Source organism: Garra rufa, chromosome 12, assembly GCF_049309525.1.
Source record: "Garra rufa chromosome 12, GarRuf1.0, whole genome shotgun sequence".
In the NCBI taxonomy this organism is placed as follows: Eukaryota; Metazoa; Chordata; class Actinopteri; order Cypriniformes; family Cyprinidae; genus Garra; species Garra rufa.
The window spans coordinates 4,494,611-4,512,330 of record NC_133372.1 but is presented as its reverse complement, the minus strand read 5'-3'; the positions used below and the strand labels follow the sequence as shown (position 1 = coordinate 4,512,330).

The 17,720-nt window shown below is 34.8% G+C and overlaps 1 protein-coding gene and 1 pseudogene across 4 annotated transcripts in view; both read right to left on the bottom strand.

The window, feature by feature from the left end:
• st3gal3a (ST3 beta-galactoside alpha-2,3-sialyltransferase 3a) overlaps nt 1-8,331 on the bottom strand; it is a 55,036-nt gene extending 46,705 nt beyond the window's left edge. For 2 of the 4 annotated variants that reach the window (XM_073851419.1, XM_073851422.1), the window contains exons 1-2: nt 6,295-6,472; nt 1,331-1,479 (exon numbers count right to left, since the gene is read on the bottom strand). In XM_073851419.1, the coding sequence (XP_073707520.1) occupies nt 1,331-1,448 (118 nt within the window). In that variant the 5' untranslated portion in view covers nt 1,449-1,479; nt 6,295-6,472. Of the gene's footprint in view, nt 1-1,330; nt 1,480-6,294; nt 6,473-8,132 lie in introns of those variants that run through there. The other 2 variants (XM_073851420.1, XM_073851421.1) reach the window with 2 other exon arrangements.
• A 5,346-nt stretch (nt 8,332-13,677) lies between these two features.
• On the bottom strand, nt 13,678-15,370 carry LOC141346351 (E3 ubiquitin-protein ligase RBBP6-like; annotated as a pseudogene).
• Nucleotides 15,371-17,720: the final 2,350 nt, after the last annotated feature.

Sequence of the window (17,720 nt, the reverse complement as noted above, 5' to 3'; positions counted from 1 at the left end):
ATCTGACCTTTATTCACAAATTAATATAATTTGTGACAATATAAACTGCCGTTCAAAAAAGTTTAGGGTCAGTATGTTTTTTTTAAGGAAATAGATACTTTTATTAAACAAGTATGCGTTTAATCGATACAAAGTGACAGTACAGACATTTAGAATGTTACAAAATATTTCTATTTTAAATAAATGCTGCTCCTTTGAACTTTCTATTTATCAAATAATCCTTAAAAAATGCATCATTAACACTAGAAAATGCTTCTTGAAGAACAAATCAGCATATTAGAATGATTTCTGGATCATGCAACACTGAAGACTGGAGTAATGATGCTGAAAATTCAGCTTTGATCACAAGAATAAATTACATTTCACAATAATTTCACATAGAAAACAGTTATTTGAAATTGCAATAATATTGCAAATTTTTACTGTTTTTATAGTATTTTTAAAATAAATACAGCCTTGGTGAGAATTTAAAAACATTAAAAAAAAATTATTGACCTTTTTTAAACATTTAAACTAGTATTTTCATTGTTGCTAATAGTAAGGAATCAAATTCTTTCAGTTATACAAATAATTCCCTTATTCATCACATCAGTTTTGAGGTGGAGATGATATCAGATACCGCAGCTTCTAATTTTGTCTTGTGAAATACGATCGTTGTGGTGCTGCATTACACATGTGAAACTACAAGGACACCTTAAAGTTGTAGCGTAAAAGAAATCATTAGTGAAAACAGCTAACAGCTGCAAATCTAAAAGGTGCTTTTATGAAATGCTGACCAATTTGGCTTGCTTTCTACTTTTTTGACTTATTCCAAAGGGGTGACCATGGTCAGCGATGGGCTCCTAGCTCCCTCCTCTGGCCATCATAACAAACCAAACCTTTATTTTCCAGGGTCTTTTCAGTTTAAGATCCTGGCTTCCCCAATGATCTTATGCCAAACAGACGGTGAAAAAGGTTACTAAGCCAACAGCCAATTTCAGGCATTGTGAAAACCAAATCTAGAGAAGCAAAAGTTGTGACATTTCACCATTCAGAGAAATTAAAAATCTGTTAACACTGAGAAAAGATCCCCACCGTCAAACGGGGATTGTGACGAACCAATCATTCTGATTCATTGCGTACTGACCATTTGTAGCCAAACCATCATTTTAATTCATTTAAAGACACGTTAGCTGCTGGTGATATATATTTTAAAACAAGGATACCCATAGAGCTCCAAACTGAATTGAACACATGTAATCAGCTTCTCAACTAGAAACATTCAAGCATGTGCATCGGATATACTCCTTTTGTCTAAGAAAAACAGTCATATGACGACATGTATACTCACGAGATTTCTGGAGTGGGCTCCTTAGGTGCAGTCTGCCAGATGAATAGTAGAGGAATATCAGCACCATGATGGGACAAACTAAAAACATGAAGCTCCTTGTGGACTTCATCCTGATCATCTCACACGAGGCTTCATCTGGTCTGAGTCACCTAAAAACGCAAGCACGCAACACACTGATAAATCATGGTGCTTTTGCAAGACAAACGTCATCTTCAAAAACTGATGTTTATTTTCAATTCATAACGGCTTAAAGCCTAAACTGGGATTTACTTAAAGGGCTTAAAAACAAATAGTAAAACACTAGGTAACATGATTGATGATGAGTTCAGCTCGGGTCAGGAACAACAAAGACGTGTTACATTCATGTGGATGCGTTCAGACCTTCAGAACATGCAGTAACAAGCCTACAGGTGAAATGAAGCATACTTACTTACAAACACTTACCAGGGTAACCATAGTTTCTACTAAGCCATGCTAGTTACTAGTGTATAAATGTTCTGACCCTTTGTTACTTTAAAAATTAGTTTAACTATGTTGTCTGTGACCCTGGACCACAAAACCCTTAACCCTTGTGCGACCTTATGGACATTTTTGTCCATTTTAGTTTTGTTTTTTGTTATGAGTGTGCCTGTGTTAATGCCAACTGCATACATTTTGGCTCAGGTGTTTATTTTTATTGAAATTTTCATTATTTCACCCTCATTTCCTTCAAAAAATGTACAAAAAATACTCACACATTTTGGACCTTAAGGACAAAAATGTCCACAAAGAAACCCATTGAAACTGCAATCTTTTAACCCAGGGCCATTTCACTATAAAATGATGCAATATTTGCTAATAGGCATTCATTCTATCGGCAAGGCTTCAAATTTGACATTTTTACCATTTTTTACTAGATTGTAACATTTTTTGGCAAATTTGGCATGCACATAAAAAAAAATCTAACACTACATAAAAATGTAAATGCCTCAGAATTAAAGTTGTTGTTCTTCACTGACACTGAAGAATCTAATAAGCAAAGAAAAAAAATCTGCTTAGCATTTACTAAATGGAAATTACTACTATTTTTATTTTTTCATAAAAAAAAAAAAAACACCTGTGGCATTATGCAATCAAACCAGCATTTAAAGGGTTACAATTCTGAAAAATAAAATATTAATAAATCATATTTTTGTGACAGTTTTTGGACATGGACATTTTTGTCCATTTTGCACCTGTGTGTAACTTTTTTGTTTTTGACGCACAAGGGTTAAGCAGTACAGGCATATTTGTAGCAAGCAATAGCCAAAAATACACTGTATGGGTCAAAATAATCGATTTTTCTTTTCTGCCAAGAAATATTAGGATATTAAGTAAAGATTATGTTCCATGAAGATATTTTGTTAATTTTCCTACCGTAAATATATCAAAATTTAATTTTTGATTAGTAATATGCATTGCTAAGAATTTCATTTGGACAACTTTTAAGGCGATTTTCTTAATATGTTGATTTTTTTTTTGCACCTTTAGATTCCAGATTTTCAAATAATTGTATCTTGACCAAATATTAATCCTTGGGAAATCATTCTAATAATCTAATGTGCAAGAAACATTTTTTATTATTATTGTCAATGTATTTTAAAGATTCTTTGATGAATAGAAAGATCCAAAGATCAGCATTTAACATTACCATGTAACATTACACACTATACTATTCAAATGCCTGGAGTCAGCATAATTTTTTGGCAGGAAAGAAAGTATAGAAATTAATACTTTTATTTAGCAAGGGTGCTTTAAATTTATCAAAAGTTATGACAAAGACATTTATAATGTTACAAAATATTTTTATTTCAAATAAATGCTGTTCTTCTCCACTTTCTATTCATCAAAGAAACCTGAAAAAATTCTATTCAGCTGTTTTCAACATAATACTTATAATAATAAATGTTTTTTGAGCAGCAAATCAGAATATCAGAATGATTTCTGAAGGATCATGTGACTGGAGTAATAATGCTAAAATTCAGCTTTGAAATCAGAAAATAAATTATATTTTAAAACAGTTATTTTAAATAGTAAAAAAAAAAAAAAAAAAAAAATCCAAAATTGTACTGTTTCTGCTGTACTTTAGATCAAATAAATGCAGGCTTGGCCAGCAGAAGTGACTTCTTTAAAAACATTAAAAATCTTACTGTCCAAATACTTTAGACAGGTAGTGTATATGTCTTAAAATAATTATAATAAAATAATTTTATTTAAATTTGATAAAATATCAAAATTATTAAATAATATAATATAATATAATATACACCACGTTTGCAATCCAACCATGTATGTTTGTTTGTTTTTTCAAGAGACTGCCCTTACAAATATATACTTTAGCAATGCCATAGTATCAAGTAAGCAGAATCCCTACTAAAAAAAAAAAAAAATCCTACTGGGACTTCTATCATAACATAGAACCAATTCTAGAATGCCAAAAGAATCCCAAAAAGTATATATAATATATATATATATATATATATATATATATATATATATATATATATATATATATATATATACACATACACACAAGTATATACAATAGAACATATATTTTTATTTAAATATAATTTTGTAATATATTTCATAAAAATTATAATAAATATAACTGCATAATATATTTTAATATAATACACATTTACATATAAACTTCCAATAGGATAAACAACCCACATTATTTATATATATATCTTTTTTATTATTATTATTTATTTATTGACTACCCTTATAAAAACTACTGTAGCAATGCCATGGTACAGTGATAGTGTGGTATCAGATAACAGGTATCCCTCATAAAATAATAATAATATATCATACATTATATAGGATCTTAGATAATGGTTAAACTTTAGATTAGGGAACACATTGACCCTTATTTGTCTGCTTATTAGAATGCATATTATTAGTATTTATAAAGCACATATTAACGTCTTATTCTTATTCTCATATTATGATCCCTTAACTCTACCCCATACCCAAACATAACTACTTTAACAACTAGCCTATCTTACTTACTATCAATAAACAGCAAATTATGGGTTTATTAATTTTGAGATTTTGGTGTTTCATAAAGTGTTTTTTCAGACTTGTAGAACGAAAACAGCCAAAAGACACCATTAAGTGTTTCTTTTATAGCACTTTATCTATTTGTGTCAATAAATTTTAATTACAATACATATTTTTAAAGGCCGTTTTCTTAAAAAAAAAAAAATTCTCCTACACTGAGCCATAAATCTCCACTTCAGTAGAAATTACACACACCAAACTTTACAGTGTTATTCCTGTCTATATTCTGAAGGTTTTTTTACATAAGGATTTGTTCATATATAATTTGCTTGATTTTATACATTTTATTTCCCCCAAAATGGTAAAAAAAAATACATTGTTTTCTGTCTGTTTTGTTTTTTTTAATTATGGAGTGACAATATGAGATACCCTAAAACATTTCACTTTAAGGCGAGACACTGCAGGTATCACTTACTCAGTTGATTGATTACATTGATAATTGCAAGCATTTTTTGCATTACAAGTTTTCTAAAATGTTAGGTTTAAATATGCGAATGAGGCATTATTTAACGAAATATGCACTAATTTGAATGCTACTATTTATTTGATCAAATATAAAATAACAACTTGACTTTTCTGAAACGTAACCCCTGAAAGGATAAGACACCACGTTATTTAACCCTTAAAGAGTTACACATAGGTGCAAAAAGGACAAAAAAGTCCATGTCCAAAAACTGTCATAAAAATATGATTTATTAATATTTTTTCCACTTTCAATGATGTTGATTTTTTAACCAGCATCTGTTCTATCCATAGATGCCAAACATTAATTTTCAGAAGTGTAACCCTTTAAATGCTGGTTTGTTTGCATAATGCCACAGGTGTTTTTTATGAAAAAATAAAAAAATAGTAGTAATTTCCATATACTAAATGCTGAGCAGATTTTTTTTCTTTGCTTATTAGATTCTTGGGTGTGTCAGTAAAGAACAACAACATAACTTTTGAGGCATGTATATGTTCATATAGTATTAGATTTAAACAAAAAATGTATATGCCAAATTTGAAAAAAATGGCACAATCTAGTAAAAATTGGTGAAAAAAAAAAAGTACAATTTGAAGCATTGCAGATAGAATGATTGCCTATTATTGCATCATTTTATAGTCAAATAGCCCTGGGTTAAAAAATTCCAGTTTCAATGGGTTTCAATACGGACATTTTTGTCCTTAAGGTCCTGAGTGTGAGTACTTTTTGTACTAAGGGTAAAATTGATTTTTTTTTTTTTAAGAAATGAGAGTGAAATATTAAAATTTCAGTAAAAATAAACACCTGAGCCAAAATGTATGCAGTTAGCATTAACACAGCCAAACAACAACAACAACAACAACAACAACAACAACAACAACAAAAAACTGAAAAATTCGCACAAAAGGTCGCACAAGGGTTAAGTTACATACTAGCCTACTTTCGTAACGTACTTTAATGAATACATGTCATTGTCAATGCTAAACGTCCAAAATAGCATTACAATATTACTTTTTGGTCATTTGGTTGGTATCAAATTATATCAAATCACTTAAAGGTTTCAAAAACACCAAAGTCCAAAACTCACTTCTTTTAACAACTAGCGAACGTGGTTGTAACCCGATTGACCCTCGTAACCAATGGAAACCGACGGCTACTGGTCGCTTGTGTATGTATGCTACAACATAACGGTAAAAGACACATCCGGTTAGCGCTTTAGCTAAACCTCCAAACCACCAAACACACATTCACCTCAGCCCACTAGCTCACGTGAAATATGTAAATATCACAACAACAAGGTTACACATGTTCGTAATACGAAACAGCCGAGAACACCGCCGTTACAAGAAACAAAATGTCAACAAAACATTTAGCGTGTGTATGTGTGTGAGACAGGCTAACGTAACTGTCCTACCTCACAGAAACGGAACGATAATGAAAACATGTTCATAAACACACCGCTGCCTCACACGTCAGTCGCTGTGGCTCTTCTGGAAGAACGGAAAAAAACATTTCTTTTATCTCTCGCCTCCGCTTATCAGCTCGGTTCCCTGGGTAAGCGAAGTGAAGAGAAAACAGAGTTCATGCCATAAAGGTTGAGGAGGAGGAGGGTCCCTTCTGTGGGGCCTCAACAGCTATTGGCTTGAACGCACACCCGCACACACACATACAAATACACCACACAGGTCTATGTGTATGCTACACATGATACTTCTTATCTACCATACACACAGTGTTGTGTTACTTAAAGGGGTCATCAGATGGCCATTTTCCACAAGTTCATATGATTTTTTAGGGTCTTAATGAAAAGTCTATAATATACTTTGGTTAAGAATACTCAATAGTAGTTAAAAAAAAAAAACCTTTTACCTTGTCAAAATCAGCTCTGCAAAATCTCAACTCATTTTATTGCATGGTTTCTTTAAATGCAAATGAGCTCTACTTGCCCCGCCCCTCTCTGCTGTGGGATTATGAGACGTAATGTTTACTTTAGCAGCAGTGTTTAGCAGCAAACCTTGCCAACAAGCACATTATTTAGAAAGGCCATTCACAATGATGCATAAAAACCCTTATACCCAACAAACACAGAACGTTGCCTCAATGTAGCCAGCCTTTTAGCAACGTTGTAACAACATGGCTAAAAGGTTGTTGGTTCTGCGTTGTGTTGTCGGGTTGTTACTACGTTGTCACAATGTTGCCATTCTACCACAGTTCAGGGCCATCTCTGAAAGTTGTGCTTAGGCAGTCTGGACAACCACTGTACGTCATTTACTCGTCACTGTTCCTAAGCGCATTTTAAATTTGAACAGACCGTTGGGCCGTTATTATTCTTCAAGCCAGGATAACGTTATGTGAGTATTGCTTTTTGATTTCTCTCAGATAAATATAAATATCCAAACAAATCCTTTGAGACATTTATTTATTTATTTTTTCTGATAATGGATGAACAGAATAGTTGATAATTCACATACCGAGTGTGAGTTTGCGGTCGGGTTTGGTGTTAATGCGAACTATATTTCTTTCAGTATTCAGATGTCCTTCCTGGTGTTTGGTGTTGACTTGTGTCTGTCTACTGGATTCTGCGTTTGCCACTGCCCTCTGGATTTGTTCATCTTTTTCTCACTGTTTTCTACCGCCTTGCCTGACTACGATCACCTCATCGGCCGGTGACTGCTGTTTTGTTGTTTTACTTTTGTTTAATAACGTTCTCAGATGCCTTTGCTTTTTTATTTGTAATTTAATATAGGCTACTTAAACTAACTGACTTAATATATTTACATACATAAAATGTACTGTATATTGCATTTTCCCCCAAATGTATAACTACATACTTATCCTTGGTATGAAAGAAATGTTTGGTTTGAAATAAAGTTTGATTATATGAATTTGTATGGCATTTTTACTCAAAGTTTTATTCAAAGTTTACACAAGTAGATGTTAAGTTAAAAAGAACAATATTATTGGACGATTTTTAATATTAAACAGCATTTAAAAGATTTATAAACTTATCCCGTGCCTGATATAACACGCAGAATAGGCAATATTTATAATCTGGCATGAAAAAATACATGTAGTAAAAACGTCGCCTCCTGGTTGATGAATGTCGCCCAACAACGTTGCCACAGCCTTTTCGCATCTTACATTTCTACGTTGTTACAACGTTGCGAGCACGTAGACGGCGACGTTGCCATTATAAAAATGGAACGTTGCACAGATGTCGCCACAACGTAAATGTGTTTGCTGGGTACTCACTTCTGCTGTGGGTGAAGCTCAATCAGGAACGATTCCCACAAACATAGATGCATATGTAGATTGGGATCGGCGCTTTCCTTTTAAAAACGAAAGTAACGTTTTCCTTTGCGTCTTCAGCGGCTCAGATGATGGGAGTAAATGACGACTGCTTTGTTCATTATTACATCCAACAATAGAACACCTCGTTCAGTCAGAGACATTCTAGTCTTTACCTGAGTCGACACAATAACGATTGGAGTTGGACTGTTTCAGCTCGGTGAGGGCGGGTCTAAGATAAGGCGCTCATGTCAATCAACTATTGTGGGAGCGGCCTCTGTGAATGACCTGGTTTTAAAAAGGAGATATTACTTTTAAAGATTAAAGAAAAAAACACTGGGTGGAATTTTTATCATTGTAGGGTGGTTGTGTACACAAACTGCCAACACACATTAATGTTCAAACAACATGTAAGAGTTAGTTTTGCATCCGATGACCCCTTTAAGATAGGCTGGGTACACTTCACATTACATTAGTCAGCTGTAATGGTTACTACAGCAATAGACCTGTCACTAACAAACAAGTACCAAATGATCATGCACTTCACCATCAATATGTGCTTTATTGCATTATGAATCACTCACTTTTATTGGGCTGTTAACCATGTCTTTAAAAGTCAATTGTTAATCTGTCTTGTAGTGATGTTTATATAATGGTGACAAACATGAACATATATAGGCTAATCCTAATGAAAATTAACCATGGTTAATGGTTAATTAACCAAAAAAAAAAAAATACAGTTAAAGTCCCCCTGAAATCAAAATTAAAGTTTTTTGGCTTTTAGTATGAATATATTAGCCTTAAGATTATCTATAAACTAGTGTGCTTTAAAACAACGACAAAATTCGTGTTTACAAGATATGGCATTCAAAACTTACAGTCTCGTCACTTCCGCCAATATGAATTAACGATTTTGATGATATCACCGTGCACTTCAGCTTCTCATCAAACGTTCTGTCCAATCAAATGCTCTCTAGAGTCCGTATTGTCCCGCCCCCTCATATGTGCGATCGGCATGTATTAAACTACACAGCCTCAGCATGATTATGATCACTATTTTGTTTTAGCAAGAGTTTCATATTGAATCTGTGGGGTAATTTATTAGTCTGTGCCTGTCATAAGCTTACAAATGCGGCTTTACCGAGCTCAACGGCTCTGGCCCCAGCAGATATTAATGGAACGCTATTGGCTATTCAAAATAAGTGGGCGGGGCTGGGCGATATGTTTTTGTTTCAGTTAAAAGTACGTCACCACATAGAATAACGCTGCGTGTTTCAAGGCACTTCAGTGGACCTTTAAAGGGGTAGTTCATCCAAAAATGAAAGTTTGATGTTTATCTGCTTACCCCCAGGGTAGTCTCGCGTAGCCAGACCTTCAGACTGACGGCTGAAGGTCTGGTATTCATGGCAGCTTTCATTGGCCAAGGCCCGCCCATAAGGCCGTTTGACCGACATGTAAAACAACCAATCACAGTTCGTTTCGTTCAGCGTCACGTTTCGGGGCGTAGAAATGCCCCCACAACAACAGACGGGCATGCAACAAGTCAGTCACTGAAATAACCAGCATTGAAAGTTAACGAAGAAGAGGGAGAACAAGCAGTAAGTCAGTAATTTGTTCGCGAACGTCGCAAATGTGTATAACAACAACGGCGTCTGCATAAGCACCTTTTAGCAAAACGCGAGTAAATCAGTCTGCGCTTTGTTTCCCGGCGGACCGAAAATAAACGCGACACTCGCGTGTTCCGGAAATCCGATCAAATTCAACTAATCAGATCACGACTTCGACATTCCTGAAGTGTTTCCAGTTAAGTGTACCATATGCATCAGACGTTAGGCCAACGTTCCGTGGGCGTGACGTCTGAGGCTGAGACTACCCCCAGGGTGACTTTGTTTCTTCAGTAGAACACAAACAAAGATTTTTAACTCAAATCGTTGCAGTCTGTCAATCATATAATGGCAGTGAATGGGCGCCGAACCTTAGAAATTGAAAAAACAGGTGTTTGTGTACACTACGCCACAGCGCATACACATAACGCACAGCATGCTGAGCTTGCTCTCAGGACAGTTGCACATTGCTGTGTATCAAAGGTAAAAATTATATAAATACTATTCAGTTTCTTGCAAAAACTGATTGTTTCATGTCTTAGGACAGTAATGCATTGTCACAAGCCGTAGGGTTTAGCATGTTTTTTTGTTTTTTTTACTTTCAAAGGTTTGGCGCCCATTCACTGCCATTATATGAGTTTGAGTTCAAAATCTTTGCTTGGATGTCCTGGGGGTAAGCAGATAAACATCAATTTTCATTTAAATTTTTGGGTGAACTATCCCTTGAAACCATGGGAACTTTAAGTTAGCTATGGTTTAGCTACACTAGCCATATTTTAATAATGGAATTTATGGTAAAATTGTGGTTACTAAAATTCCACTATAATAAAACCATGGTTAATTTTTTGTAAGGGAGCAGAGAAATCATCTCTTGACTTTTCTCATTTCAGTGTTGAAGAATAAAACGGAACAAAAGATGGTAAGGGATGTACGGATATTACTAGGCCTACCTAAATGAACAAATGCCTTTTCAGCTTTTTCAAGGGGAAAATCCCCTATGATGTCAGTATAGTTTAACTTCCAGAATAGGTATTCTCAGTGGAAATGCGCATGAGATCGTTTAGTCATTCTTGTCCTATAATTGTTGACTGCAGTCTGTACTCAACCAAGGACAGTTTAGAAAAAGAGTCTTATCCGCAGGATAATGGAAATATGCTTCACAATAACACAATGCTTTGTCTGTTCTCACATGAACACAGGAAGCAAGTTAAACTAAACAATTTTGTTTGTATTATTTAGTTTAAAAACTCTTCTAAATGAACTGAACAACAGCAGAATCTCAAACTGAACTCATATCTAATCTTGCTTGTATAAACAGATGCTTTTGTTGCTGTGCTTCATGAGCTTCAGGTGCTGTAAAAGGTGCTGTATTTATTTATTATGGCACCATACAAATTAAAGAGGCCTTGAGTACAATAACAACTGCCTCTCAGATAAATGCATGTTTGATATTAAAAGATGTTTCAAAGAGATTTCCTGTTGATGTATATAGTAAAAGATGGGTTGAGCTAGCTTGGCTGTAGTGTGAAAGTCTAAGGAAATGCATTTCAAACACTTTCCTCTCTGGGCGGTGACCCTGTTAATTTAGGTCACTGGAAGTTCATTTGCCAAGTTAGATCTGTATGACTCTATTAATCAGAGATCCCTGACCTTTGTGTTTCCTGCAAGACAGATCTGCACTTCTGCATCACATCAAAACTTTCTGTCTAAATGAATGACCTTTTGTTATGAGTTGGTTTACAGAGGCTTCAAAAAAGAGCATCACTTCATAGAGAGACAACAATACTTATCATAAGACAGTATTGGTACGCTTCCCTTTTGCAATCCTTCCTGTTTCCCAGGAGTTGTGGTTTCATAATCCTAAAATACACATTCACTGATCTTGCATTTGACCATGATACCAGACAGTATTATTATGGAATAAATAACTATTTTACTAGTAACAGTTACTAGTAACAGAACATGCAGAAATAGTAGAATTTGTGAGTAAAGGTCAAAGCTTGGGTTATTTAACAATTTAAAAAGACAACCTCCATTCTGCAATATGTGACCCTGAACCACAAAACCAGTCATAAGTGTCCATTTTTTGAAATTGAGATGACTCTATCTATCTGAAAGCTAAATAATAATCTTTCCATTGGTGTATGGATAGAATAATATTTGTAAAAATCTGGAATCTAAGGGTGCAAAAAAGTCGAAATATTGAGAAAATTAAGTTTTTTTGAGGAAAACATTTCCGGATTTCTCTCCATTTAGCGGACTTCTATGGTGCCTGTGAGTTTGAACTTCCAAAATGCTGTTTAAATGCAGCTTCAAAGGACTCTAAACGATCCCAGCCGAGGAAGAAGTGTATAGTTATCTAGTGAAATTATCAGTTATTTTCTAAAAACTTTATAATTTATATACTTTTTAACCTCAATACAATTAGGGTATGTCAAAAAACTCCCATATCATTTTCTCCTTCAACTTCAAAATCATCCTACGTCACTGTTTTACCTTTTTTTGTAAAGGGCGTTTGATCTTCTTTGCATGTTCACTTTGTAAACACTTGGTTGGTACTTCTGCAGCGATGTAGGATGGTTTTAAAGTTGGAGGAGAAAATGAGAAAGAGAGAGAGTTTTTCTAACTGTCTTGAACTGGAATAAACAAAGTACACAAGACAAGACAAGCTTTTGGGGTTAAAAAGTATAGAAATTTTCAATTTGTTTAGAAAATAACCAATTTAGATTGGTTAGATAAGACCTTTCTTCTTTCTCGACTGGGATTGTTTAAAGCCCTTTGAAACTGCATTTAAACTGCATTTTGGAAGTTCAAACTCATGGGCACCATAAAAGTCCATTATATGGAGAGAAATCCTAAACTGTTTTCCTCAAAAAACATAATTTCTTTATGACTGCAAAAAGACATGAACATCTTGGATGACAAGGGGGTGAGTGATTTTTGTTTTAAAAGTGAAGTTCCTAAAGATTTTTGGCATAAATGAAAAAAAGGATGATTTTGCCCCATACATTGTATTTTTGGCTATTTCTTCAAATATACCCGTGCTACTCAAGACTTTGTGGTCCAGGGTCACATATTCAATAACAATATCCAAAATTCAAACACAAATACATTTTGATGCTTTGTGTTTATTCTCTGGGAGTTTGTAATTGATGCTTCACAAGGTTTCTTCAATGTCTGTCTTTCATTAACATGTTCTTTTCTGGTCTATATATCTGTTTAGAGGAGATCTGGAGCGGGAACGATTCTTTCTCACATCCCGACGCCTCTTTGATGAGGATTCTTGGGTGGGTGACCGGGATTGACGGCTGTGGTTTGGACGCAAAGATCTGGTTCCATTCCTAAAATGATTCACCTCCTGTGTGAGAAAGAATCATAAAATAGTTATGAAGATGCAGAAGACAACCTACAAGAAGAAACAGGGTTTGAGGTCTTACTTGACGCAAAACATTGTTTGCAGTCAGAGCATCAGGAGAAACATCTGATTGTCTGCAGGTTGGACAAACGTGTCCGTCAGACTCCAGCAAACACGTTCTGATACCTGAGAACAGAAGATGATCAAAACAGCTTGTTCATTTCTGACTGATGTTTAGTTGAACAGACACTCACATTCATCACAGTAGCTGCTCCTGCAGCAGGGAATCATCACAGCATCAGTCAACAGATCCTCACAGATCAGACACAGCAGTGCAGCAGGAACCAGATCAGATGAGGATGAGGATGAGGATGAAGGCTTATCCTGGGGTGAGAAGGGTGGCTGCTCTTTCTTTCCAGTCGCATAGGCCTCACTGAACAGATCAAACACAACATGGTTCAAACACAACAAGACTTATCAAACACACAAGACCAAGCAGAGTAAACTCACGCATCTATAATGGGAATGACGTATTTCCCACTGCGGTCCTTCATGACTCCCTTTCTGTCCGGATCATCCAGCTCCAGCAAGAAACTATGAGGAATCCCTGCGCATTTCTGGATGCGTTTACGAGGAGTACAACTTTTGTCCTGTGAATTCATTAGTTGACATTCAAACTCTGAGCAAACTCAGACTAGCTGTGATCTCTCAAAGCCCAGTTACCCCATTGGTCGGGCAGTTTTTAATGTGATGTCCAGGAACCCCACAGCGGAAACAGATGTAGTTTGGTGGAAGCAGTCCGACCAGCTTCATCGCATCACTGATGAATGTCAGAATCATGAGCATCTCTCGTATATCACAGATTCAGAGTCTGTCAATGTCTGAACACTCACCTGCTGGAGTAATAGCACAGACTGGACTGGAACATCACAGCTTTGAGTTTGTCCTCCTCTGATGCATTTGCCTCAGCCAGATTCTCAGTCTGTTTCACAGGCATTTACATGTTTTAATGTGAAACACTCAAACATCCTGGGCCAAGCTGTTTGTGCTTGTTGTCACTGTGGGGTTTCTTTTCACTTTGGTTTTGCAGTTTTAAGGTTTTGCAGTTTCATATGCAAACACTGAAGCTCATTACAGTGCAGCAGAGTGTATTTCTCATTGATTTCAATACCTTCAGAAGCTGATGCAGTGAAACTGGTGAAGAATCACCAACCTGCTGCTGGAACAAACATCAACACAAGAGGAGTTTTACCTCTGTGACGAGACCCAAAACTTATTTAAGACAATATTAAGGTCAGTTTGTCTAGAGGTTTGAGTTTGGAGACCAGAAACATGAACGAGACACAGAGACATGAACGGACAGAAGCCCAATTAGAATGAACACGCCGGGCCTTGAATGTTAAGAAATTAATAATAGATTTATTGCATATTGTTGCAGTAATTATACAGAAAATGCGGTTTATTCATACAGAAAATGTTAAGTTACAATTGTACATTTGTGCATATAGAAGGAAGATATTATTTAAAATCGTTCAGAAGAATTTGGCTTACCTTCGATTCACAACAAGCAAATGCATTTTCCTGACAGTTTGAGCAAAAGCAGTGTAACATTATAAAGCACAATGAACGTGTTTTTATCTGTAATATACTTGAGGAGCAGTCGACGATGCTTCATATGTTAGACAAAATTATCCATAAGAAACCTTTAGAGTTATTAAACATGGAGACAAATGCAAACACTTTTCTACATACTGTTTGTGAAGGTCCACATGATGGTTCAGGCCGCTTTCTGCAAAACCAAACAGCAAAGAGTTCAAATCACTAAAAAACCAATGACAGACTGCTGATTCTTCATATGACATCTAAATGATGGAAGTTGTGTTCATGTCGTGTGACTTACTTGGCAAATCTTCTGTTTGTGGACTTCAGTCCAACAGCAGGGATTCGTCTGATGATGACTGAAGTGTTGTTGGGAATAAGAGCTTCATCTTCAGTGTATTCTGACAGTAAAACCACCAATAAAACCATCAGTTTGTGTTCTATAGGTTTAGTTTAGTTTAGTGTGATCTGGAGCTGAACTCACCTTCATTGGTTTGCTCGCTGCTGATCTGCAGGTCACAGAGCTTGAGTCTCTCTCGCCTCATTATCAGCTGTTTTAACTCTCTCAGAGTGATGTGAAGGCCATCAAACGGGATCGTGCCGTGAGTGAGTTTACTTCGAAACTTATAATGAACACAAGGCATGTTCACACGGTCCTCGTGTTTAGATTTCACCACACAAAATTAAACTGAACTAAACGAACACACTCGCAAAGGGGAAAAGTCAATAATCAAATCAATAATCGTCGCTAGATGCTGATGAGACAGTCAGGTTTACGGAAAACACCAACAGAACGTTGCCATGGATACTGAATATCGCGTCGAACTACAAGTCATGACGCGAGACGCTCCTGAACGCTGGAAAAACTACAACCTACAACTACAAACTACAACCTTTTCCGTTAGCAGAAAAATATTTCTTAAATGTAATTTTCCGAAAATTTTAATTTTCTATTCATACAAGCAAAGAAAATCCGTCAACCCGTCCTCTAAACCGCTTGTCGCTTTTGCACAGTATTTTGTATTTTTCAGTAAATGTCTGTATCACTGACCTATATATAAACATGTAGCTGTATTAACATTTTATCAGTCAATTACATAAACTACAGTAATAAACTATAAAACAGGAACTCACTCCTAATCCATTATTTATTTGTTTTTCAATCTGATACTATATAAACACCAGTGGATGCAATATATATTTTTTCAAAATCATGTTTTTACTTGTTCTAAAGTTCTGAATATTGTTTTTAATTAAAATCAATAATAAAAAAATATAATAAAAATGCAATAGTTGTAGGGTGTATTCACAATTGGTTCTTTTGGTCCAGACCAAAAATGAAAATGATAAATGTTATAAAAAAAAAAATATCTATCTATCTATCTATCTATCTATCTATCTATCTATCTATCTATCTATCTATCTATCTATCTATCTATCTATCTATCTATCTATCTATCTATCTATCTATCTATCTATCTATCTATCTATCTATCTATCTATCTATCTATCTATCTATCTATCTATCTATCTATCATCTATCTATCTTTTCTATAACATAATATTTATCATTTTCATTTTTGGTCTGGAAAAATGTATATAATGTATATAACAATATTAAAAATATATATAACAATATTAAATTTGCTCTAAAAAAATTCAGGCAACTGTTTTTTTTTTTTTAAAACATATACTAAGTTTTTTTTTTAACTTTACTTCATTATCCCTTTAATTATTACTATTTTAGTATTCTAACGGGATTTAAAATTGTCATATATATATATGAAATGTATTTATTATTATTATTCAAAATTATATTTTCACCTGTTCTGAATATCAAGTTTAATAATAATAATAAAAAAAAAAATCTGTGGCTAAAACTCCCAATTTTTAATCAAATATGAAGTCTGACATTCATTTATGAAACAGATTTATCAACAATGCAGTTTACTTCACTTAAGAGTATTCTTGATTTTTTGCTGTGCTCTGTTTTCCATTGTCCATGGTGTTGGTTTTGGTATGCTGTGCTGGGGTTTTATCAGCCAGAAGTGAAAACATTGAAATACTACCAGAGAAATCAAATGCAAAACATTATTAAATCAGTAAATCTAGTTACTGTTGTTTAATGCAGTAAATGCAGAATGTGAATGAAAAAAGACACGGCAGTATAAGAAACATGTCAGCTCACATCTTTTACTGATGCACATTAATGATTTTTACAAAATACATGTATGGAAGTCCTAGAGCCTCTGCATTCAGAAGTGCAGTGAGAACAAGGCTCATGTTTGAAAGCAACACAAGAGGCAGAAGAAACATGCCGAAAGCTCAGGATTTCTTAAATTAACTAAATACAACTCTATCTCACAGTATATGAACATTAAACATGTATTATAAAACAAAGCAATAAAATAGGCTTCTTGATAGAAAAAATCTTTTATAATTTTCTGTTTTTATATAGTGAAGAATAGCCCTATCTATCTATCTATCGAACAACTGAAGGACTGCAACAACCTTTTACTTGAACTTTCTTCAAACGCCATCAACTAGGCAGTCCAAACAACATCCTCCTCAGCTTTCAGAAGTGCATTTCGGTCTCTAGAGCTTGGCTACTGCAAGGACAAAGATGACAATTCATAAAAGTACAGCTGAGAAGTGCAAAAATAGCTTATTAAAACCGTGGGGCTTCTGATCAAATGTGGACAGCAGTAAGAAGCTACATTAATAGAAACGTCCGAATGAAGGTGTATTGAACCAGAGTGCAAGGCAGGGCTTGAACAGCTGTGAAAGTGAGATCCTTGGCATTTCGCAATCTACGCGATCCTCTTTCCAAAAACAGAACTTGTGGAACTCATATTGCAAAATTGACTTTTGTAAAGCACCAGTAATAAATAGGCTTGTAAAAAAAAAGACTCAAAGACACGCTGAATTCATTATGTTCCAAATAATGTACACTATTCAGGATCTCGACTGCACAATTTATCTTAAAAAAAAGGA